The sequence below is a fragment of the Thunnus albacares genome, chromosome 3, assembly GCF_914725855.1.
Source record: "Thunnus albacares chromosome 3, fThuAlb1.1, whole genome shotgun sequence".
NCBI classification, from domain to species: domain Eukaryota; kingdom Metazoa; phylum Chordata; class Actinopteri; order Scombriformes; family Scombridae; genus Thunnus; species Thunnus albacares.
In genome coordinates, this window is record NC_058108.1 from 10,130,026 (window position 1) to 10,154,297 (window position 24,272).

The following is a 24,272-nucleotide window of genomic DNA, read 5'->3' on the forward strand; positions in this document are numbered from 1 at the left end:
TGCCACACAGAAAACTCATACCAAAGATTTGTTGAAAGCAGACTTTTAAGTCCGATCATCTGAGCAGAGAAGCTACGCTCTAAAGAGACTTTTTAATAGATGATTCATCAAATATCATAAAACATTGATTCCACAAACTCAAAGATGCAGCATCAAAATTGGATGATGATGGAAGATGATGTCTCCCAGTTTTTCTCTCGCTTCGTTATTCGTAGCATGACTTGATTTGTTTAAAATTGACTTGAAGGACTGTGGGTGTGATTGATTAGCACCGCCAGTGTTAGCCTTTCAGAATCTAAGACACAGTTAGATTTCAGCTGAATTTGTTGCACTTTTTTCTAAAGCCACTTTTCATCTCTTCCTCTCTTTCCATTCACATTCACTTATCCAGTCACTGATCAATCTTTCTGCTCCTCTTTGTGCCTTCAGACTGCTTCTCATCCAAGGCAGAGGACCGGCTGTTCAGAAAGCTGTTCAGAAGATATAACCAGTTCATCAGACCAGTGGAGAACGTCTCCGACCCTGTCACAGTGGAGTTTGAGGTCTCCATCTCACAGCTGGTCAAAGTTGTAAGCTTTACACACGCACAAGAATTGAAGACATTTAAGCACCTTTGCACCTTCTTTTCATACAGTTCTGTGTGCCTTGATTCATGTGTGTGTTGACAATGCATCCAAAATGCAGTTTCATTTAAGGCATCCTCTCAACAGTATGTTTGAGTCTGTGTGAACTGTAAGATGTCTTCCAATGAGCATCTTGATCATATTCCCAACCTTTGAAACAGAAAAGGCGAAAGATAAGCAGCGGAACGAGAAAAGTGAAAGCAAAAAGTCTTTATTTAGTCTGTTCAATTTCACGGGTTCCCAAAATGTCACACAGTGTTGTTATACACTGCTGTGTTGCTTTGGCAATGTTAAGTTTGACGCGGGTGGGGGGATGATGGGGACGGGGTGCCGCACATCCCCTGGTGAAAGAGGTTTTCAAATCAGAATGGAAATCCTCAGATTAAGAGAAAATTGCCTGCAGGAGCCTTTTTCAGACTCAACTGATACGTAGCTATATCTGCTTGCTCGGCAAGGTGAGATTACTCTAAAGGTGAGTGTGCGGATGTGCACATGTGGGCGTACGTGCTCTGACTGAATGCGTCACCATGTGTGTGACTGTACACATACAGTATTTTCTCATGTGTCTGCTTGTATACATGTGGCTGATGCATCTATGTATGTGGTTCATTTGGAATTCTGGGAATCACAGGACTGCAAATGAAATCTGAATCAGGGTCACAGAGAGAGGTTAAGAGGGAGAGACATCTGTAACCTTTCCATCTATTATTAACTCACTCACAGTCGATCTTTTCTGTCAATCATCCAGCTCTATAGAGGACAAAGATTTCAGGGATTAATTTCTTTCAAAAATGTTGTGGATTTTTATTCAGGGCTTAGTTTTTTCTATCTTCTTTTAACACTACATATAGAATATTCTCTCTCTCACCCATACACACACACACACACACACACACACACACACACACACACACACACACACACACACACACACACACACACACACCATGCAAACATGCACATAATGACATATTTCTGCTGCCTAATAAGATGTCTTTCTTCTCTGCCTCTCTGCAGGATGAGGTGAATCAGATAATGGAAACAAATTTATGGCTCAGACATGTAAGTACACACACACACACACACATACACACGCATACACTTTTACTGACCTAACCCCACATAGACAGAGGTAAATGAGAATGAGGAGGGGTCATGTATAGGCCTATAAGCACATATTGTATCTATACATACTAAGCAGACATCAATATCATTTGCCACAATCTATGTTTCATGCTCCCTGTGTGTGTGTGTGTGTGTGTGTGTGTGTGTGTGTGTGTGTGTGTGTGTGTGTGTGTGTGTGTGTGTGTGTGTGTGTGTCATACATCACTGAAATGTTAAACACAACAAGATGAAAAGAGGGGCAACAAAGTGAACAAGAAAACAAGGAGATCCCACAAAGACACTTGAATGCAATCAGTTGGTGATCAATGTTAGCATTATGGTTAGTCACACTCTGCCTCTCAGCAGATCTATAGCCAAGACCCTGAACTCCTGACCTCACACAGCCAGATATCCCCCCAAACACATTTTGTCTCTGTCTTCGGAAGTGCTACCTTTCTGATACCTTATTTCCCCTTCAGTTTCCCTGTTCTCAATTTGTATTTCCATTCAAAAACTTGCTATAAACATTATAAACATTGTCATTATTTAAATCAGTGTCTAATTGTTGCCAAACAGCTGTTGGATGCTGATGTGATTCAATGGTGGATAAGATGATGCTGTGATTTCTGAGCTCTCCAATTAAAATACATTGACAGGTCTGTATGGTCCGACCTTATTTGTTATTTGTAAAAGCTGGGCTGTTTATTTATAACAGGGCGTCACTAATGAGAAGCTGTGTCAACACCACAGTCACTGATAAACACTCTGAATTGCAGCCAGTGGATTTACAGTGGAAGCCATTTTAGAAAGCCTCCTCCCCCCACTCCCCTTGATGAATTTTTGCATCTGTTCTGCAGCAACTCTGCAGAGGATTCCTTCTGTAACTGTATTCCAAATTTGTTCACTTTATACTTCAAAAAAACACAAAAAAACACAAAAAACAAGCAAGTTCAACTGACTACTTTTATGTGAGGGATAAGAGAACTTAAACTGTAAATTTATAGACTAAAAAGTGCTCGCAACAGAGGCAGAATTCAAGAATCATTTCCCTGTCTCCTTGCTTTAACCTCTGAAGAATATGTTCTTTTTTTCCATCTCTTTCTATCTCCACTCTTTATCCTGTATCCTCTTTTGTCCATTTCAGTGTGACTCCCTCCTTTTTCATTTATTTCTCATTTTATTGCTTCTTTTATCCATCATAAGCCAGTCACTACAGATTAGGTACACTAAGGGACTGTACAAAAATTATTGGAGTGGGGAGGGGAGCTGAACCTTATGTTGTACTAAACGATAAGACCATCCCCACTGTTATTAATATTTTCTTTGAGCCTTCACCTTGACTTAAGAAAATTTCTCCCCAATATAAAAGCAAGCATAAAAAGGCAAAAAAGGTATATAGAATTTAAGATGGCGTATCCATAGATGTTTACATCACATACATAGATGTATGTGATCCAAACATTAATATCTGTTTAATGGAACAATGCAAATGGAAGAATACACTAATTAGAAGAAGTAACATTATTATTATTATTATTATTATTATTATTATTATTATTATTATTATTATTATTATTATTATTATTATTATTATTATTACTATTATTATTATTATTATTATTATTATTATTATTATTATTATTATTATATAGCTATTTCCACATTTAAGGCTAATATAACACAAGCCTGCATCCTGCTATTCTGGGCATTCTCTATTTTTGAATGAGGAGTTATTAAATGAAAGGTTGTTAGGCAACCACTGTCACAATTAATTAAAGTATGAGCTACTAGTTGATTATGAGGGGTGGGTGGTGGGGGTGTTGATTGCCTAGCTAGCTGTTCAGCATTCTGTCCACAATTGTTATACTGCATAAAACAAAAACAAATCAAATATTCCTGCATATTTTTAAGAACTGTGTGATTTTCTCATTCCTGGAATGTCATTGAATTAAATAGAAGATAGAGGGTAAATGTAGAATCACTGGTATTTTGTAAACAATAAGCTAAGCTCTTCCTATCAGGAATTACATCTCCAGCCAATCATATTGTAAACTCCCTGGGTAGATAAATGGAAAAGCCAGTGTAGCATGAAGTGGTTAATTAAACTGCTCCCAGGTCGTGTGGGTATTAATCCACCTTGCTAATGAATGAATTCATCTTGAATGACATGCAAATATAGCCAAGACTAATGGATCTATGGCTCATGAAATGTTACCCGCAGGTATGTTGATAGAATAGCAAGTGAACACATTCATCCTTTCTGTCAGTGAGCTATTTACTCATATACTACCCTTTTCACTGAACTGCTCTGTATACAGATGTGACTATTGTAGTAAATGTTATTATTTGTATATGTATTTGAATATGTAATTCAAAATATTCCCATGAAGGGGGGTGTCTCCAGTGACTAATACTCTCTGCAGTGCACAATGCAAAACACAAAACAGATGGTTGACTCCCAGTCTATTCACAGCGGTTGTCTCCTCTTATCTTTCAGATTTGGAATGACTACAAGCTGCGATGGATGCCGGCTGAGTTTGATGGAATTGAGTTCATTCGAGTTCCATCAAACAAGATCTGGAGACCTGACATTGTGCTCTACAACAAGTGAGCCTGTCACCATCATTACCGTTATCAGTATAATTAGCTTAATCACCATTACAACAAACATTATTAGAGACTTTTCACCAGAAAAACGACAGCATTGTTTGTTTGTTCAACTTGCCAAGATAGTGTTAAAGTGGTGAACATTTAGTGCAAAATTTAATGGCTAATGAGCCTGATATTTCTCTTAAGAGTTGGGGGAGACCAAAACTGAGATAAAAGGAGAATAACTATCGAATTTCACCAGGAGCTCGACTTCAAATGACGAAAATGTGTAAATAGGCAAGTGTTTGCTAACATGTTTGACATATCAACCTTATTAGGTGAATACATCAATATTGTGTTTACTGTTTGTTCACTGCCCCTAACTGGCCAAAAATTAAAACTTGTCATGTGAACATCCCAGCTGTCACACTGTGCAACAGATGAAATATACTGAAATAACACAGAAATATGCTGATGGATTGTCTATTGTTCCGTAGACAATGGGCTTGTGCTGTGCTCTATTCACTCAATTTCAGTTCACATAATTGTGGACGCATTTTTTCTTTCTACTTACAATAGTGTCTCATAATGTTAATCAAAAGCAATTATATACTTCATAATAAGACATAATGCAGCCTTCATTTTCCTCTGTCCTTTAATCCTAATGCTCTTTCCCTTCATAACCTCACCTTTTTATCTTCTCCCCTCTCTTGTGTTTCTCACTTTCATTTTCTCCTCGCCTTTGTCCCTCATTGTTTAACGTCTCTGCCTTCTTCAAACCTTTGTGTCTTATTCAAAACCCACATATGTTTGTATCATATCGCCTCATTGTCATGGGAATACTTCTGCTTGATTATTCACACACACACGCCTCATATACAGTGCTGTAGGTGATTTCCTGGTGGAGGATAAGACCAAGGCTCTGCTTAAGTTTGATGGTACCATCACCTGGGTTCCTCCAGCCATTTTCAAATCCTCCTGCCCCATGGACATCACCTACTTCCCCTTCGACTATCAGAACTGCTCCATGAAGTTCGGCTCTTGGACTTATGACAAAGCCAAGATTGACCTGGTACTTATTGGGTCTAAGGTCAGTTTTTGTGACTGTGTTTAAGTCTGGTGTAACTATCAGCTACATTATCTCATTCATTTTTTATTTTATTTTATTGTTTACACTCATCCAGCTGATACTACATGTATTTAGGGATAATTATTTTTGTTTTTGTTTTTTTTTTATATATAGGGGCACGCCATCGATTTTACACATAAAGGTCATTTTACTTGTCATGGTGAGCACCACTCAGACTGAGAGCACAGTTGGATTATGTAGCTCTGTAGGGAGCTTTCAAGGCCTGAAATAACCCTGATGATGACATGGTGGTGTCATAAGGGTTACTTTAAAATAAATAACTGAGACATCAACTATTTGACAAAAAACCTGTGTCATAAACTGGGGGCAAAACGAGGACATTTAGGACACTATTGAGTTGCAGTATGGGAATTGTAGGACCTAGCCTTTTTGAAGCTTGACAAATATGTACAGTTAAATGTCAGGATATTAGAGTTTGCTGCTTCAATTCTAATCATTAATCTGTGCAATACTACATCACTGGAGTACCTGTTTAAATATACATTTAAAATATATAAAGTATGAAATATGAATCCAAATGAAAGTAAAATTAGAACACAAAACACCACCAGCCAGTTTTTTTAGTGGCATAATCAGTGGCTGCATTTGCATTTTCTCCCCATTTTCCATTGATTTCCTTACTGTAAAACATCATTCTTACTCATTCTATTTACTGTAAAATACAGTGATCAGTGTGCACATAACACATGTGGGCATAAAATCCAGGTTTTAAGTTGATTTGCACCTTCATACATTATTCATATTTATCAGAGAAAAAAACTGTAAAAAACTGAAACCATGACCCTTATATGTATCGTATTGATTGACAGGACCCTATGAAGAAAGATAAGTTGTGTCAAATCATTACATGACTTTGACTTAAGATTTATATCCATCATGTAGGTGAACCTGAAAGACTTCTGGGAGAGTGGCGAGTGGGAAATCATTGACGCTCCGGGCTACAAGCATGATATCAAGTACAACTGCTGTGAGGAGATATACCCAGATATCACCTACTCCTTCTATATCCGGCGCCTGCCGCTCTTCTACACCATCAACCTCATCATCCCCTGCCTCCTCATCTCTTTCCTCACAGTGCTGGTTTTCTATCTCCCGTCTGACTGTGGAGAGAAGGTCACGCTCTGTATCTCCGTCCTGCTCTCCCTCACTGTGTTCCTGCTCGTTATCACCGAGACCATCCCCTCGACATCGCTGGTCATCCCGCTGATTGGAGAGTACCTGCTCTTCACCATGATCTTTGTCACACTCAGCATTGTCATCACCGTGTTCGTGCTGAATGTACACTACCGCACGCCAATGACCCACACAATGCCGGGTTGGGTGCGCTCTGTGTTTCTCAAAGTGCTGCCAAGAATTATGTTGATGCGGAGACCGATTGATGAAGACAGCAAGGCTGGGGGGTTGGACAGCAGTGGGGAGGCAGGAGGAGCTGGAGGGGGAGGAGGAGGCGGAGGAGGGAAAGGAGGGAAGAAGAGGAAGAATAGTTTAATGCAGGTAAGGGTTCCCCATCCCACAACATCTAGTCCTCTTGTTGACCACTTGAGCAAGGTTCTGTCGCTTATGTCACCTCTGGACCTGTTCAATCAACACAGAAATCTTCGCGGATGACTTATTTATTTAAATTATGTAGAATGTCCCGTTGAAAAAAGAAGGGTACAGTCCTAGCAGAGGTTGGATAAAGTCATTATTTTGCAAGTCACAAGTACGTCTTGGGCATTAAGTCCTGAGTCAAGCCCTAGGTCTAGACCAAATTATCCCAAGTCAAGTTTAACTCCTACACCTTGTCCTAAAGTCCTAAACAAATGTTTACTGTACTTCCAAAGCTTGTCAGTTGTGGTGTGCCTCAATTAATGATAGCAAAGAGGCAGGCTTTGACTAGTATAGTATAGTTTTTACTTAATTCCCTCTTAAAAAAAAGCAAGATGTTCTTCTTCGTGGTTGGGTGATTCCTGCTGTGTCTCAATGTTACGGTGAGTTCTAAAAGACAAGCCAATATACCATCTAAAAGCTAATCAATCAAGTGTGTTTCAGCTATCAGACAGAGAACCACCATCTCTTTTATCTCTTAGATGTATAGCATGGAAGAACAGTTGAGGGAAGAATCTGAATTGTTACCTAATAGTCAAAACATATTAAAGCATATAAAATGTATTCCCCTTTCTGAGAAGTGTTCTTTGAATTGAATCCACCAAAAAACTGAGTGTTTCTAACCATTTGATAGCTGGCTTGTCAGATCATATACAGTCTCTTCCATCTTCATCTACTCTTCTATGCTATAAGCCCTTGCTGTGCTTCTGTCTTCCTGCAAGTATTGACAGGTTAATCCACCAAAAACTTTTCTCTACTATTGATTTCAACAATGTTTTCACACACAATATATGCACAGTATATATGGTATGATTCAAGTCCTTTATGATCAACACCAAGAGCTCCGAGGAAGCACTGCTTGAATGTTTTACTCTCCAAAACACTGTAAAGAAAGTTTTGCACTGCCAGGATCCCAGAGATGTATCCCAGAGACCCAAATATTTTACTTTAAAATGAATCACAAACTGAATCCAATCTCTTGTTGTGATCTCCAGCAGGTCGGAGGAGGTTCCCTCAACTGTCTGGAGTTTGGGGACAGTAAACTATCACCCATGGAGGGCTGCACCGGGAAGAAATGCCCTTGCCCCTGCCAGCATAGTAATGAAACCCCAGAAACAACAGATACGGGGAAGGTGACACGTCAGCTAAGTCCACAGAGCATCAATACAGTGGTGGCCTTTTCTGTGGTGTCACCAGAGATCAAACAGGCCATTGAAAGCGTCAAGTACATAGCTGAAAACATGAGGAGCCGCAACAAGGCCAAAGAGGTGAGTCATTCTTATATTTATTTCCTATCATTTTCATATCATTTACCTTATATTTGAACTTCAATCAAAAATACCAAGTTGTCAATTTTAATCATGGAGAACAGAAGTATGAAGATTGCTAGCAGACACTCGGTGATTGATTGAAAAAAAAAATCGCTAGAAGGTGGTGTCTGGAGGAAGGACACCCTCTGACACTGCTAGACTTTGTTTTCTAGCTTTAGGCAAAAAGCATCATGCTATGAAACAGTTCTCTCTGACGGCCGTCAAGCTCCACCCAGCCACAGACTTCCAGCAACATCTTAAAGGATCATTATCTTATTACAGCTTGGGTCTTATTTTCATAATTTTGGGCAGTCATTCCTATCAGTAATAATAACACTATAATCACCAAGGAAATTGTTGAGATATAAGAATGTGGTGACTTCACTAAAAAGAAGTCAGATGGGGCAAGAAACACAAGCAGTCAGATAATAGGTCTTTTTCACAGCAGACATTTTTACTTGTCATTGCAGGGAAAGCACAGGTGTTACTAATAACGTTACAATGGCTCCATTCATCTCAGTAAGCCATGACAGTGAGGCAGCATGCACAATAGCAGAACACTGAAACTGAAGCAGCTAGATTCAGTTCAGACATTAGTTTTAAAATGTACACATTTGGTTTTTCTACTGTAACATATCAAATGTTTTCATGAAAAAGGCCTATATGAGGGACCTGCAACTTGTAAACCCAAATGGAGTGCTTCAACCTCAGAATCAAGTCACACAGGAAAAACAATATTCCAGTGTTTTGAAACTCCATATAAACTGGCAGCTTCTTATGGAAAGCAAAAACACACCAAGCATTATCTATGCATAATGCATTTATGCAAAAACATATGCAGTGTTGGCCTTGGAGAGCTATGCTGCGATTCTGGGCAGCATTGCTGTAGATCCTAACTGCCTCCAGAAGTTGACAATAGTGTAAGTTAGAACCAAATAATTTTAGATTTGTGTAGAGAGCTCTCCCTTCCTTCTCTGTCAGTTATAAATACAGTGGGTGAAATCTCCCAAAGGTGAGAAGAAGCCTTTGATATGCAAAACTCGTGGCTCAATCAGATTTGTCAAAACGTCTGTCGCTTCTTGTGATGCTGTGGTTTGAATGTGATTATCATTGTAATTTTCTCCTGTCTAAATTATATATCAATTTTTGTTGGCTTACAAGATATGTTCAACTTTTTTCTCTCCTCTTCTTTCTTCGTGTCTTTCCTTCTTTCCATCCTTGCTATGTAATCCTCACCTCACCCCACTGACTCCCACAACCTCCCACCCTCTGAGATCCTTATACTCACCTGTTTTCCTCTCACTGTACACCTCTCCTCACCTCCACTTTTCATCTTCATTTGTCACCACTGACACTTTCTTCTGTCTTGTCACAATTTTTGTTTTGCCCCCTCCCTCGCTCACAGGTGGAGGATGACTGGAAATACGTTGCCATGGTGATTGATAGAATCTTCCTTTGGGTATTTGTGACCGTGTGCGTCCTGGGAACCTTGGGCCTCTTCCTCCAGCCGCTTTGTGGCTTCGTCTCATAACCGCTAATCAATCAGGGTTCACTGCTACCCTGTGTTGACCATTTTCAACAAGTGACTAACTCACAGTTCTCAGTTGGCCCATTAGAAGACAGACTTTTGAGTCCTGAAGAACTATTTGGTGTGCTGGTTTTGTCTTTTGCAGAGTGCAGTAACAAAAACAGTGAAGTTGAGAGAAAAAAGTGTTTGAACTGCAAAACAGATACAAAGGTTGTAATGCCTTAATTTTATGTCTTTTAAGGCTGTATATTTTACCCCAAAAATCATAACCATAGAACCTACAGTATACCTAAAAATGCATCTACAAAGTTTGTACTTTCAGATTTACTGTCCATTTTAATTAGTTTAAGAAAATAAACTTTACTTCTATTGTTTACAGTTCATACAGTAGTTCACAGGAATTAAATGTATATCTCTGTTTTGCTTGGTGTCTGCCTGTCTACTTTTAATATTCTATTTACATTGAAATCAATATAAAAAAAATAATTCAATACAGTGATTTAACGGTACCTTAACCACATCTAACTGCATGAATTCCATTAGAGCTGGTGGTTTCTGCTACTCTGCTAAGATAGTTAAGATAGTTAGCTTTAGCAGGATTTTAGCTGGGCCTTTATTTTTTATCGTGATTAAATTCAGTTACTGCCTCATTTAGTTACGTGGAATAATTCACTGAATTACCAAGATTTCAGTCCATTAAAATGTACAGTTTTCAGTTACAGGTAACAGCTAGGGAGAATCAATAACTAGATTTAGTTTTAGCTTTAGATAATGCTAGCCAGTATCTCACCAGTTAGCTTTGACTTGGTGTAGCTATCTTATTTTAGCTGTGTAAGCTAGTTGACTGTCTCTCTGTGGCAGAGAATGGAGTAAGTGCAACAGTGTATTGTAGAGTCCAGGGTTTACCTAAGCAGTTACTGCAGCCTGGGCAGCGATAAAGCCAGAATGCAATAACTACACAGCCAAAGTGCAGTTACTGTGGTTTGGGTTCTTACCCCCTTTTGCAGTTACTGCAAATTTTACATTTGTGTTTTCATGGTGATTATATAATCGCCATATCCATCCATATAGTTTTTATATGACAAAAAATAAAACAAAATGACCACAAAATGAAAACATATGTCAAAAAGTTAGAATTAGGTCTCAACTGAGTTTTGATGAAATATGTAGTTACTTTGTTTTCGGCTTTGCAGGGCAAAGTTGATTCCTGCATAGTTTGAAAGAGGTATATCAAAACTTGGCTGGGATCATGTAGAGACTACAAAACAGTGGAGTTACAGCAGCCTGGTTACTGAACTGGGAATTTCCCAGGTCCAGTAGACAAACTGTCCACCATACTGAACTCATCCCTGCAGTAGCCATGTAACTCAACCACCCCCCCTCTCCCTTGAGCTGACTAATGACTGTCATACCCAATCCCCAGTCTGATTCATCCAGCTGCTCGCTCTCAGAGCCAATTGCCATCGCTGCTTTTTTGTGTCATTTCTAATTAGAGTTCAGATTTCTGGTGCACTTGACAGTGCTTTTAACAAATAAGGGCAGGCTGTTCCTCTTTTGTAATTAGAATCCATGTGTTTATAAATGTTCTTTCTGATTAATGTTCCACTAGGTAATTGGTTGGCCCGGTAAATATTGGATTAAACGGTACTTGATTAGTTGCTCCTGAAATAGCATTACATTTATTAATTCATGAGCGGATTCTATCATCCAATTCCATGGCTATTAATTTCACCTTTTTGTTTTCTTGTCACTTTTGATTAAGTTTAGTATTGAGAGCAAACATGCAATGCAAGAAACAAGCATGACAGAAATTTTGATTGCTTTGATGACAAATATATTGTCCTCAGATTACAGCACTGACTACAAATACTGTTCACTTTCTTTAATTTCATCCACCCCTTTCATTTTTGCTTATATCTATTATGTTTTGATGTATCAGAAACACACAGCTCATGCTGAAAGGAGCAAACATGTTTGTAAAAAATTATCTTTGCCTTTCTTTTGTCTGACTGTTTTGAACTTAAAATAAATGCAATATTTCTTCAAATAAAGTGAATAATATTTGCTGTGTTTAGCTTTTCAAGTCAATGACAAAAAAATCAATAACTTTCTTGTGAAGGACAGCATACACAAGCATTTTATATGCACACACACACACGTGCACACTTACACAGGAGGATTGCTTTGATATTTTTGTTGCTCTTGTGCACAAAATATCAGCCACAAGCGGTATAATTAAGCCTCTGGTTGCAGCATCTAATTAAAATTCAGACATTTTAGTGCTGTTCAGAAGTAATTTTAGTGTTCAGATAAAATGCATCATTGTACATGACATTGCCACATAATCACATTTATCTGTCAGTGGGTCGATCCTGCAGCTGTAGCATATGTGTGTAAAATACAGTGTTTGAAATATGAAATCCCTTGAATATATATGGAAAGAGCTGACTGTGTGAATGTGGTCATGACTCATCATTAAGGCAGCCGGTCATTAGCAGAGTGAAACATTGCTTTGATAAGTTGCAGTGACAGCGTCAGCTGTTGGTAATGAGTTCGTAATTCTTAAATAGGCACAGTGAATAACAGAAAACTGTATTTATTTAAGGTTACACTAATTGCTTTTGTCTTAGAATATTCATTGTTTGGGCTGTGATATAGTATTTCCATGCCCTTTCTTTTTTATGTTCTGTTCTTCTTTCCTTGTCTACAAACTAAAATCATATATTATATTATATATTATATATTATATATTATATATATATTATAATATTTTGCAGTAGAAAAATAGGAAATACACATATTTTCATGTACTTTTGATCTGGGGCTGTTTTAATTTGGGCTAGGACCTGTATTTTATTAATTAAGGGAAATCTTAATGCTACAGCATACAATGATATTTTAAACAATAGTGTGCTTCCAACAATTGTGGCAGCAGTTTGGGACTCTTTCCACATACTTTTGGCCATACTTAAGCCACCTGGATTCTATTTTTTTAATTGTACTGTATTCCTTTAAAGGACCAGTATGTAGGATTTAGTGGCATCTAGTGGTGAGGTTGCAGATTGCAACTCATTGTCCTCACCCCTCCCATTCAAGCATGTAGGAGAACCTACGAAACTTGCGAAAAAATGTGAAAGGCCCTCTCTAGAGTCAGTGTTTTTTTGTCCGTTCTGGGCTACTGTAGAAACATGGCGGTGCAACATGGAAGAGGACTCGCTCCCTATGTAGATATAAAGGGCTCATTCTAGGGTAACAAAAACACAATGATTCTTGTTTTCAGGTGATTATACACTAATTAAAACATACTCATGAATATTATTTTCCATTTCTGCCCAGTCTGTTCTGCTAGATGCCACTAAATTCTACATACTGCACCTTTAATATCTGCAAAGATTATGTTAATGGTTAAAACATAAAAATATCAACACTGTCTAGAAAACACACACATATACGCCCAACCACTACAATGACATTCACGCATTCTCTTAACATCTATGTCACTGAATTCCTGCATTGGCTGAATGCTGAACATAAACCAGAATAGTTGCATGAACATAATTTGTGGGAGACTTGGTTGCTAACAAAACACACACACACACACACACACACACACACACACACACACACACACACACACACACACACTTGGAAGAGATCAGAGAGCAGTTTGACTCACTGGCTAATCTCTTATATGGTAAGTTATGGTGCCATCAGAGCATGAAACACATGACTATAGCCCAGAGGCTGGAGAGGCCTCAGTGATGCAGTAACAGTGCCAGAGAGCAGGGACAGAGCTAACAGGGACATGAAGGCTGGTCTACAGAGTACAGAGAGAACATACTGTACATGCTGAGCTGGACAGATTGCTACATTTCACAACTAATTGTTGCCCAGTGGATATAGACCTAATAATAGGCAGAAGATTAACTAGTTTCTCTTCTTGGTATTTTATATTGGCACTCTTACATTAGAGATACAATTAGTTATTACCTGGAGAAGCCTGCGAACTATTACTATTGTCTCAATAAGATAACTGAGTGGGACAAGGCTGTTCAAGCTAAAGCAGTGTTTTCAGGAGCCAGTGTGGTCTGGCTGGCATTATTTTTAAGTGAGTGGGTTAATTCGTTTCCCTGTGTGTGTAGTTTACAGCATGAATATAGATGATGGATTAAGAAGTGACAAGAATTCTTTACAAAGCAATACAAAATCCAAATCACACAATTTAAGGCTTGGCGTTTGTTCAATAAGCCAACCACCCAAAAAAGTTGTAGATAGAAACAACAATTGTGCTCTTAAATTAAATTAATTGTTCATCACAATAGTCTCCATAAAACAACAGCAGCCCTCCAACTCAATATATAGAGTTCCACAGGAGATAAATGGCTTAGTCGTTTGTCACGGTCCCAGTCGTGCCTCCAGCTATTTCCCTTGTGTTTCCTTGTGTTTCCCTTTTCCCATGTGTCTCCTGTCACCCTGTCTGTGTATGTGTGTTTGTGTGTGTGTGTGTGTGTGTGTGTGTGTGTGTGTGTGTGTGTTTGGTGTGGGCGTGGCTTCCCTCCTTGATACTCTCCATCCTCATTCACCTCGCCTGCCCAGCCTGCACATCTGCCTTCCATCAACCCATCAACTCTACAGTACAGTATATGTCTACTCTGGTTCACCATCCACTCATCAGTGGTGTTGTTTCAACTACAGTCTCTTAATCTCAGCCGCTCTGCAACAGTATATTCAGAGTTATTCCTCATGTTGTTTGCATTACCTGTTCTTAGGCTGTTGTTTCCTTGTGTTTCCATGATCACTACCCCCCCAGTCCCCACTGCCTGCCTGCCTTGCCCGCTTGCTTACTAAGCCACCGAGCTTATCCTCAGCCAGCGATGCTCACTCCCTCGTCTACCTATCCTGCTCAGCTCAACTTTGCTAAACACCATCCTGCTCAGCTCAGCTCTGCCATCCGCCATCGTGTGAGGATGACAGGCAAGGCAGAAGGAATTCTGTCTTGCCTGTCATCCTCATATCCTCTTATTCCTACCATAAACCCCTTTTTATATTAGCTAACTCTGTTGTCTGTGTCTGCGTTTGGGTCCACCTTAACTTATCATAACAGTTTAGGGTGAAAATACAATATCCTGAAGTGCCCTCTGTGGTATGCAGTCATGCAAATTGCATCTAAATAATAAAATAATAATAATGATCTAAAAAATGTATGGATGTGTTTGTGAGGAAGAGAGAAAAGACTGTTTTACCAAAAAATGTATATGATAAACTTGTTTTTTGTGTATTTTATGCCTTTATTGTATAGCTTACAGTAGAAAGATGACAAGAATTGAGGGGACAGAGAGATAGTCCAAAGCTGGATGCGACTTTGGAACATTGCAGCTCATGGTTGACACCTTAAAGGGGAACTCCACCAATTTTACACATCACAGTCTGTTTACAGGTGATGGTGAGTACCATTACATATGTGAAAAACCTTTTGTGGCTCCAAAGGGAGTTGTGTGAATGCAAGGTTAAATCATCCTATTTTTCTAACATTATATCTTGGTTTCAGAAACCCATGTAGCCCTTTTTCTGATGTAGCTGGGTTACTCTATCTAATATGAACGATAACGCACCCATGCTCTCTGTACAGGTACTTATTCAACTCAGGTCATGTTTCTGTCAGTCTGAAAAACAACTATAATGATCGTCTATATGTTGAAGTGAAAGTGAAAGCTTGGCACAGAAAATGTCAATTGCTCTCATCTTCCATTACTTCAAATTAATTCAGCACAAACCACGGTGTGTTCATCTGTAACTGCTGAGAGAACTCTGTGTGTGCAGATGTTGAAAGTGGATGACATTTTTGCAAAGACAGCAGACACGTTATTGGATAATGTTACAGTTGTATATACTGTTATATGAATAACTAATTTACTCTGTTTACTGTTTAAACATCCTACCCTGAGTGTAAAACAAGAAACACAAGATATGAGTGTGTACTGTATGTAGTGTATGTAAAGGTGCAATGTGTTTTCATGCCCACACACACACAATTGTTTTTTTTTCACTTAGGAGGACTTAAAATACATTAACTCCTTCTAGACTTACTGTAACTTTAACCTTAAAGGGATAGCTCTGATTTTTTAAAGTGGGGGTTGTATTTCACCCTGACATTTTCACTAGCAAAAAACAAGCTTAAAACCATTAAAACAAAATGTACTTACCAGAAAAACTGAACAGCTGACAGCTGACTCCTCAGAGGGTCTTTTAATACAACCAAATGCTGAACAAGACATTTTTAGGTGATGAAAATGTTACAATTAATTTTCATGAACTGAAAGCACACTGTGAAATAACGGCAACTACGCCTCTACACTGTGAATCTGGGGTTATGCCATAGTTACATTACATAATCAACGTTGTCGCTGTGGTAGCAACTTGTTAGTCACAAGGTAGCCACGCCCTAAAGCATACCCTGCTTTATTATCTATTTTACTCTGGTGGGAACATAATTTACATAACGAATATCATGCTGTGTTGAAGATGACTTGAAACTAGCGAGTGAGGCCATAAACTCATGAGGAAACTGTTCACTGGGGTAATAAACCAAATGAGAAGTAGGGTCATTTTCTCATAGACTTCCACACAGTCGGATTTCTTTTTGGAGCCATTGGAGTCACCCCTGCTGGCCATTAGAAAGAATGTAGATTTAAGGCACTTCCACACCGGCTTCACTTTTGATACCGGGAGCTACCTGTCTGTTTGCTGCTGGCCCTGTCCACAGCAGTACATTGCTTAGCTTCTGTGACAGTACTCCTGTCTGCTTCTCCAAACTGGGAGCATGCCGACCCTAGTCTACAACAGGTAATACACTGACTATGAATAACTACCTCATACAACCCCACCCAAAAAATCCAAACTATCCCTTTTACATGCTTAACCCCAACCCCTAATCCGACCCTATTGCCAAAAACTAAGTCTTTGCCTAACTTGTGTGAAGTCAATCCCCATAATGTGACTTTGTGAACAGATTTATGTCTCCACTGCGTTAATAGGGACACACATAAACACAAAAATTAATTTGACCTTGGGAGACTCAATTGACCTTCTAGAGAGGAGTCCCTTTTAGGTTGAAATTTGATCTTTGAATGCTCATTAATTGATTTTCTTGTAAGGAGTGATGTGTAGGTTTGAGTTCAGCAAAACTGGGCCCCTTTTGGACTCTGTGTCTTAAACAATGAGTCATCTGTCCAGAAAGTATCAATAATCCATGCGTTCCATGCTTTGACAGGGGTTTGATTTCAGTGTCTTGATTTCCCAATTTGTATACAAGTGGGCAGTTTGATTTAGATTCAATTCAAACCATTCAAAACAGTTTTGGATCCTTGCTTAAAGGCAGAAGAGATGCAGAGGAATGAAAAACATTAATTGAGCTCAGTAACACGTTGCTATGAAGTGGCATGTACAAAAGGAGGCTCTTAGTAATGGAGGTCAAATGAAATTGGGATGTCAAGCAGAATTGGATTGAATTGTATGGGGTGATTCATGTTCTATTTCCATGGGATTTGCAAAAAGGAACTGAGCTCAATCCTAATAGGAAACATTATCATATGTGATACAAATTTACATCTGAGTCCCTCTAGAAAATTGCCTTTCTGTGCTGTACGTGCATATTAAATCACGACATATGACTTTATGAAAAGCCAGATTGTGAAAATGGATGAAGTAAAGCAACCTTATGCTCGGTTCAGTGTAGCTAGTGTAATATTTATATACATAATTAGTTTTTTATGCTGCCAAGGATTTATGATGCGTGTTAAGAATTATATTTGAGGAAGGCTTTGCAGAGGGTGAATAAGAGCACATTTGATAAAAAATGAACGAGTGGAATGATGACAATGTTGAAAATTGTGTTAAATGTCCTCATATTAACATCGTAATAAAGCATGTATACAAATGCTTGGCCCCAAAATGTGTTATCTGAAGCTCTGTGTCTCTTAGAGAGATTGCTCATATTGATAGAGTGGCTGACAGAGAGTGTAAAACAGCTGAGCGTCAGTTTTAAATTAATTTTGAATGGCTGGTCTCATTTTGTAAACAGCGGAGTAAAGTGGTATTAAGAGTTATGATGGGGCCAAGAATACAGTCAGCTTATTTCAGGCACATATCAACTCAAGGGAACACACAATCTTAAACTAGTTCTTTAATATAAACTCAAACCCATTCACCCAGACAAGTTAAAAATAAACAACAAGTCTTATCTTTTTCTTCTTTTATTAACTCTGTCTTGTGTTGGAGGACACATGTATTAAACATGTGCTCTGACTTTATTGATAAAAGGTGTTTCTATGTGTGGAAATCCTTACCTAATTTTTATTTCAGCTGTACTTATGAGGGCGTTGCTGACTTTTCCTTTATGAGAAATCTGTTTGCTTGTGGGATACTGGAGGAGGAACAGGTACTGTAGGAAAAGAAGAAAGAGAGAGAGATGCGGTCCACAGCAGCAGAGAGGTGTTTCTTTGATGGCAGGCGGAGGCAGGAAATCACAAGATTTAATGTGCACTGTTAAACTGAGTAACTCTCCCAGGCACACTTCAGACAGAATAGTGGGAGGGAGATGTACAACAACACTGCATGCTGGTGTTGGTATTGTGATTTCACTGCAAAAATATATCATACTAAATGCTACATTGTAATATTCTCATGAGAAGCATTTTATAATGCAAAACAATGTTACAGTTTTAAGGATACAATTATTTCCATGACACAAACACAGATATCTTGAACTTTGGAATTAAAAGTGTAATTCAGGCTTGTTTAAAACTCCACTAATCAATATTTTATATAATACATTGGTGATCAAAGCATAATGTGAAAGGGAATTGCTCATATGGGCAAATCCACAGTGAATTGTCACCACACTGCAGTTCCAGGCCCACTTCCAGGTTTAGTGTCTTTGAGCTCTTTGTTTTGGTTTTCTGGCCCAAAAACTCTCATTTCCAGCATACAGCTGTTTTCGGCTCTGATAAACTCACTGTACACTACCTGACCAGCACTAAACAGCAGACAGAAAATCTCAGCCACTGCTTTTGAATATAGTGGAGCATTTATCAGCTAAAGAACAAGATATTTATCATTCTCGGCTCAAGTGAATCAACAATGAATCTGACTTTTTCTTTCTTATGCCTTCATTACAGCAGAAAAAAAGAAAAAGAAAAATCAGATTAAAAAAATACACATTGGAATGAAACCAGTGTCACAACCGTTAAGATGTGGCTGGATGACTTAATTAACACCTTACATTTAGAAAAGATTCAGTTTGCTTTAAAAAATCAAGCTCTCTCAATTTCATAGAATTTGACAACTCCTCATTATGTACCTTGCAGCTTAAAATGAGAAGACTAAACTATATTTTACATTTTTAATATTTCACAGTAGCACACAAATGTGACAGAAAGACAGTTAGTCTAAATACACAGGGAACTTGGGTTTATCTACTCTCAGTTGCCCCCCCGTTTCCTTTGTAGTTTATTTTGTTATTCCTGTTTGTGAAAAGGTTGCTCCTCTCCCTTTTCACTAAGCCCTGGTTCCCAACATTAGTAGTGTTTTTGTGTTTTATCACTAATTTCAGTCTAATATTTCTGTTAATTTCAGTCGTGTTGCACAAATATAATATGGGTTTAAGTTGAGTATTTTGTGTTTCACAGTGTTATATTTTGTTGAAGGGTTTCAGTCCTGTTCTTTCTGAGAGTTGTGATGGTAGGGCAGATCATCTGCTTAATCAGTGGTAGTGGCAACAGGTGTGCATCATTAGCTGCACTCTGTGAGTCACTAGGCTGAGGTTGTGGTAGGAAGGATAAAACTGTTCTGTAGTAAATTACAGTATAATTTTATGCATTCATAGCTGTGTGTGTGTGTAACCATAGGAAATTGTTACTGTCAACGTTCTTTATGTTTTGAAAGTGTGGAATCAGTCTAGCTCACCCTATGATAACCTGAGATGATATGTTCCAGTTATTTGAGGCTGAGAAGGTAAAAGGCCAGTCACTGGTCTATTGAAGGGAGTAGGGAAGAGAGTAGGTGGCAGCTTGCTCTGAGGCTGCAGATTTTATTTGTTTGTTGCTATGGCTTAAGTTATTTTTGTTGAATTTCCCGAGATTCATTTTTGCTTCTGTTTCATTAATATTTTTGTTAATAAATATCACTTTTTGTGCACAAACTCAGACCTGCTTTTTTGCAACATCCCTCCAAAGGTTTCCAGTGCCCAAATGCCATCTTCTGCCCTTTTAGATGAGGTTGCAGCACTACATTGTTCCTTATTTTATTTTATTTCATTTAGTAATTTCTTTACTGTGTACTGATTGAATGTCAAGCAGATACCTATTTAACACATCCTTGGAGTTTAAAATTGTTAAACTGAGCAATAACTGATTTATTGTAATCTATATGAACCAAAATGCTCAATAAAAATATCTTTGATAAAGAGCCAGACATTTCCCTCAAGAGATGATGGTCACTAAATCCAAATTTGAAAGAGTAAATATTGGGCTTAAATTCACTAAGTGGCCGGAAACATGACCCCAAATGAATGCTAATGTTGCTCTGTACATTCAACTAAAGCTGTCAGGGTGTAAAATGTTTTTAAATGGAACTATTCCAACATCAAGAAAACTACACACCTCCATTGTTTCCTTCAGTGGTGGAAAAAAGTCGATATGTCATCCAGCTTGTAAGTGCAGAAAAAACCCACTGTAAATGGCACCAAGGCCATGTATAATTCAGACATCTGAGCTGTCCACAAAGCTCCTCATTCTCCTTTTCCTGCAAGAAACTACTAATTTTAACCAATTACAAAGTTCTTTTTTCTTCTTTTCTGAACAAAGTGGGACAAATTGCCACTGAACTGTAATTTTCCTGATACAGGTACATCTGTCTGCCTTATTCTGTTTTGTTAGTGACACTTCATTCTATTAAAAAAAATCTCGAATAAAACTACTAAGATTTTTTTCCTTGTTACATCGGTTATATAGAATTATAATAGTTTTTAAGATCTGTTTGTTGTGTCACATATGTATATATACTTTAGATGAGTGCTTTTCTAAAGTAGCTTTGTCGAACTGCGTGTCTGGCTGTATCTACTGCTGTATTCATGGTTTTAGAATGTTTTCTTGGGTCATCAAATATTCAGAACCCCTGAATTGAAACCTACTGGCATGTGAAGTCTTCTCTTGGGACTCAAAGACAGGTTTTTGTCCATGTCCCAGGTTCTCAGAGGTACAGCTACACATCATCCCTACATCTCAGACTGCTTGTTTTCTCCATCTAGCTCTGTCTTTTGCCATCTCTTTCTATGAATCCAACAACATCGAGGTTTGGCTGGAACTAATCACTTGTAAGAGTCACAGTCCAATAGCTGACCCATAAGGCTCTTCTTGGGTCAGCAGGTAAATGTTGATTCTTCAAGAACGTGTTCCTGCAGTTCATGGTACTGTAGCAGGATGTTTGTATCATGTGTGCATTTGTATGTGAACAACCCCATATGTGTGGTACATGTGCACTGTTCAGTATTATTGCCATAAAGCCAGACAAGTCACCTAGAACTAACAAGGAAGAGGCTGCATGTCTCTCAATAATTCATGAATGAGACCCGTCGTTGCCAAACAGAAGCTCTACTCTCACAATTCAACCTGTTACTGGTTGGATCAAAACAGTAGAGTCAATACATTTTATGTAAATCAACTTAAATTCTGAGATCTATGAACATAGCAAAACTGCTCAAGTCTGACAAGGACAGAGATGCAAGCAGTCAGACAGTCAAGCTGATTTAAACAAACCCTGAGGTTAGTCAAACTTATTTGGAAAGGAAAACAGTTGTGCACAGACACACCTCCAGGTTCAACTTTCCTTACTTATCATAGCTGTGCAAGGAAAGATTCCCCATCTGACTCAGTTGTAGCAACGTTCTCAGATCTCCAAAATTGGTGTGAACAATGTTATCATATCTACTCATATCTGTAAAAGAAATGGTGGCTAAAACTAAAAAAAAAAAAAGATCCAGCATGTAGTAAATTGAATACTTTGAAGGGATAGTCTGACATTTTGGGAAACTGCCTCCTGGCTCCAGTTCTATATTTAAAGTCCCAGTGAAATGGAAGTTAGTCTCTTTATCTTTTGTAATGTGATTTCAAGTGAAACTGATTATGACTGTGGTGGCAGGGTTTTGTTGAGGGGGATTTAAATCAAATCATTTGATCGGATCATGGAAAAGTGGGCGTGACTTACATACACACGCAAATACATACAAATATAGAGCCCTAGAGAGATACACAGAGATCTAGAGGACTGTTCAGGGGGAGGATGAGAGAGAACTTAGCTTATAAATCAAACCTCAACCACGATCTTTTGGAAATGTGCCAGGTGAGATCCAAACCTCCTATATTGCTCTGCTACAACAACCCGCTTTTATATGATGGGATGGGCTGGTATACATTCCCAAATTCAAGATGAGTTATCAATATACACTATATATGGCATATAACAAGAGATAAGTGAACAATTAAAACATGTAAAAAGACTTTGATTTTTTTTCAGTGAATCTTTCAAACAGAAACATAAAACTTGCCAACAAAGCAAATGAGTGTATTTCCCAAAATGTGGCAGTATTCCATTAATATGAGAAAAGAAGAAAGAAAAACAGAAGGGGAACAAGTTTAAAAATGCATATCGAAAACACCAAGATTGTGTTCCATTGCTTAAAAAAATGTTAGTTAAAAGAACAGGCCATACTATCATATATAGACATGAAAGGTCATAGAAAACAGGCAACCAGGAAACTTTTCTGAAACCAAACTGAAACAATGACTGTGTGTAGGAAAATCAGAACAGTTTAACATCACTATTTTTAGTCACCGACGCTACTCATTTATTAAAGTGCTCACTCGGATGATATCATTGCTATCAAAAGGTTATTTCAGGGAAGTCATGCAATCAACGGTAGGATCTGATACTCACTAAGACAACTTGAATGGCATATTCATCCTGCCTATTGTCCTTGATGATGACTCAGTGTGGTGGCACAAACTGTCCTGAGAGCGCTGTGACATCATAATGGATCATTAATGACCCACTCATTAGAAATCTCGTTAAAGGCCCTTTGCTAAGAGCTCTTGAGAGAACAAAAGTGGGCAGCAAGAGAAACATTTTTGTAATAACGTACTGATCACTCCTTGAGTTTGAGTTTTGCACTCACAGTCTGCTGGTAAAGCTATGAAATGAAAAGTAGCACCTTTGCCGCACAGCTTTGCTTCAATCATCTCCTCCCCTTAAATTTGTCAAGCACACTTAAACCCAGCAACTTCTGATTTCCTAAAAGCATTCATCAGAACTGGTCTGTTAGCTTAACAAAGATTGTTAATACTAGATATCTAATGTGAATTCCTAGCGTGGGAGACAGTAGAATAGTTTAATATGATGGAAAACAGTTTGTAACTAACAGTGAACAGGCATTTCCAAATCCAGTGACAGAAATTTATGATAAGCCATATGCAGGACTTTTAAGAATATTTACAAATCAGAGCACTAGTTTCTATTTTCAGTTTGCATACAGTAATACCACAAGTACAGTGTGTGTGTGTGTGTGTGTGTGTGTGTGTGTGTGTGTAAGCATATTAGATAAAAAAATATTCCACATTAAGGCAGGCTGAGTGAATCATTATTCTTTGATAGCTGCCACAGCTATACCCCCAGGATACTGCACAGGCTTCAAAAACTGGTCTGTTCCAGGGTGGTATTATACAGTAGATTACAGGGTGCGTGTGTGTGTGTGTGTGTGTGTGTGTGTGTGTGTTTGTGATAGAGAGAGTGAGACAGTGATAGAGAGGATGCATACATTCTCATCTCAGGACATGCAGTGTGTGTGTATGCTTGTTGTGTGTGATGCAGTGAGGGGAGAGTAAAAATAAGGTAAGGTAAAATAAAGAAGAGACAAGGAGTCTGATTGAGTCATACCTTTAACTCGCAGTCCAGAACATTTTTGTGACACACTCAACACACTTGATTCTCAAAAGAGGATGCACGGAGTGTGTGTGTCTGTCTGTCTGTGTGTGTGTGTGAGAGAGAGAGAGAGAGAGAGTGTGTGTGTGTGTGCGTATCAAGGTATGCAAGATCTGCAAGTGTAGACAATGAGTCTCACTGAGTCAGATCACTGTCTCTCTATCAGAATATTTTTGTGACAGCTTCAGTAGAAAAGAGGCAGAGAGGGAAAGTGGAAATGACAGACTTGGTTTTATGTATGCCAACTCCTGTCCCTCTGGTTTGTGTATGTGTGTGTGCATGTAGGTCCTGTGTGTTTGCTTTTGTGTTCTTATGATGCATTTGTTTTGGTCCTTTTAGCTATCTATAGA

General features: G+C 38.5%; 1 protein-coding gene across 1 annotated transcript; it reads left to right on the forward strand.

Moving 5' to 3' along the window:
• Positions 1-433: 433 nt before the first annotated feature.
• Positions 434-11,938, forward strand: chrna6 (cholinergic receptor, nicotinic, alpha 6). The gene is made up of 7 exons (XM_044347504.1): positions 434-569; positions 1,641-1,685; positions 4,225-4,334; positions 5,199-5,406; positions 6,349-6,960; positions 8,049-8,321; positions 9,769-11,938. The coding sequence occupies exons 2-7, from the start codon at positions 1,659-1,661 to the stop codon at positions 9,892-9,894; spliced, it is 1,356 nt and encodes a 451-aa protein (XP_044203439.1). The 5' UTR covers positions 434-569; positions 1,641-1,658; the 3' UTR covers positions 9,895-11,938.
• Positions 11,939-24,272: the final 12,334 nt, after the last annotated feature.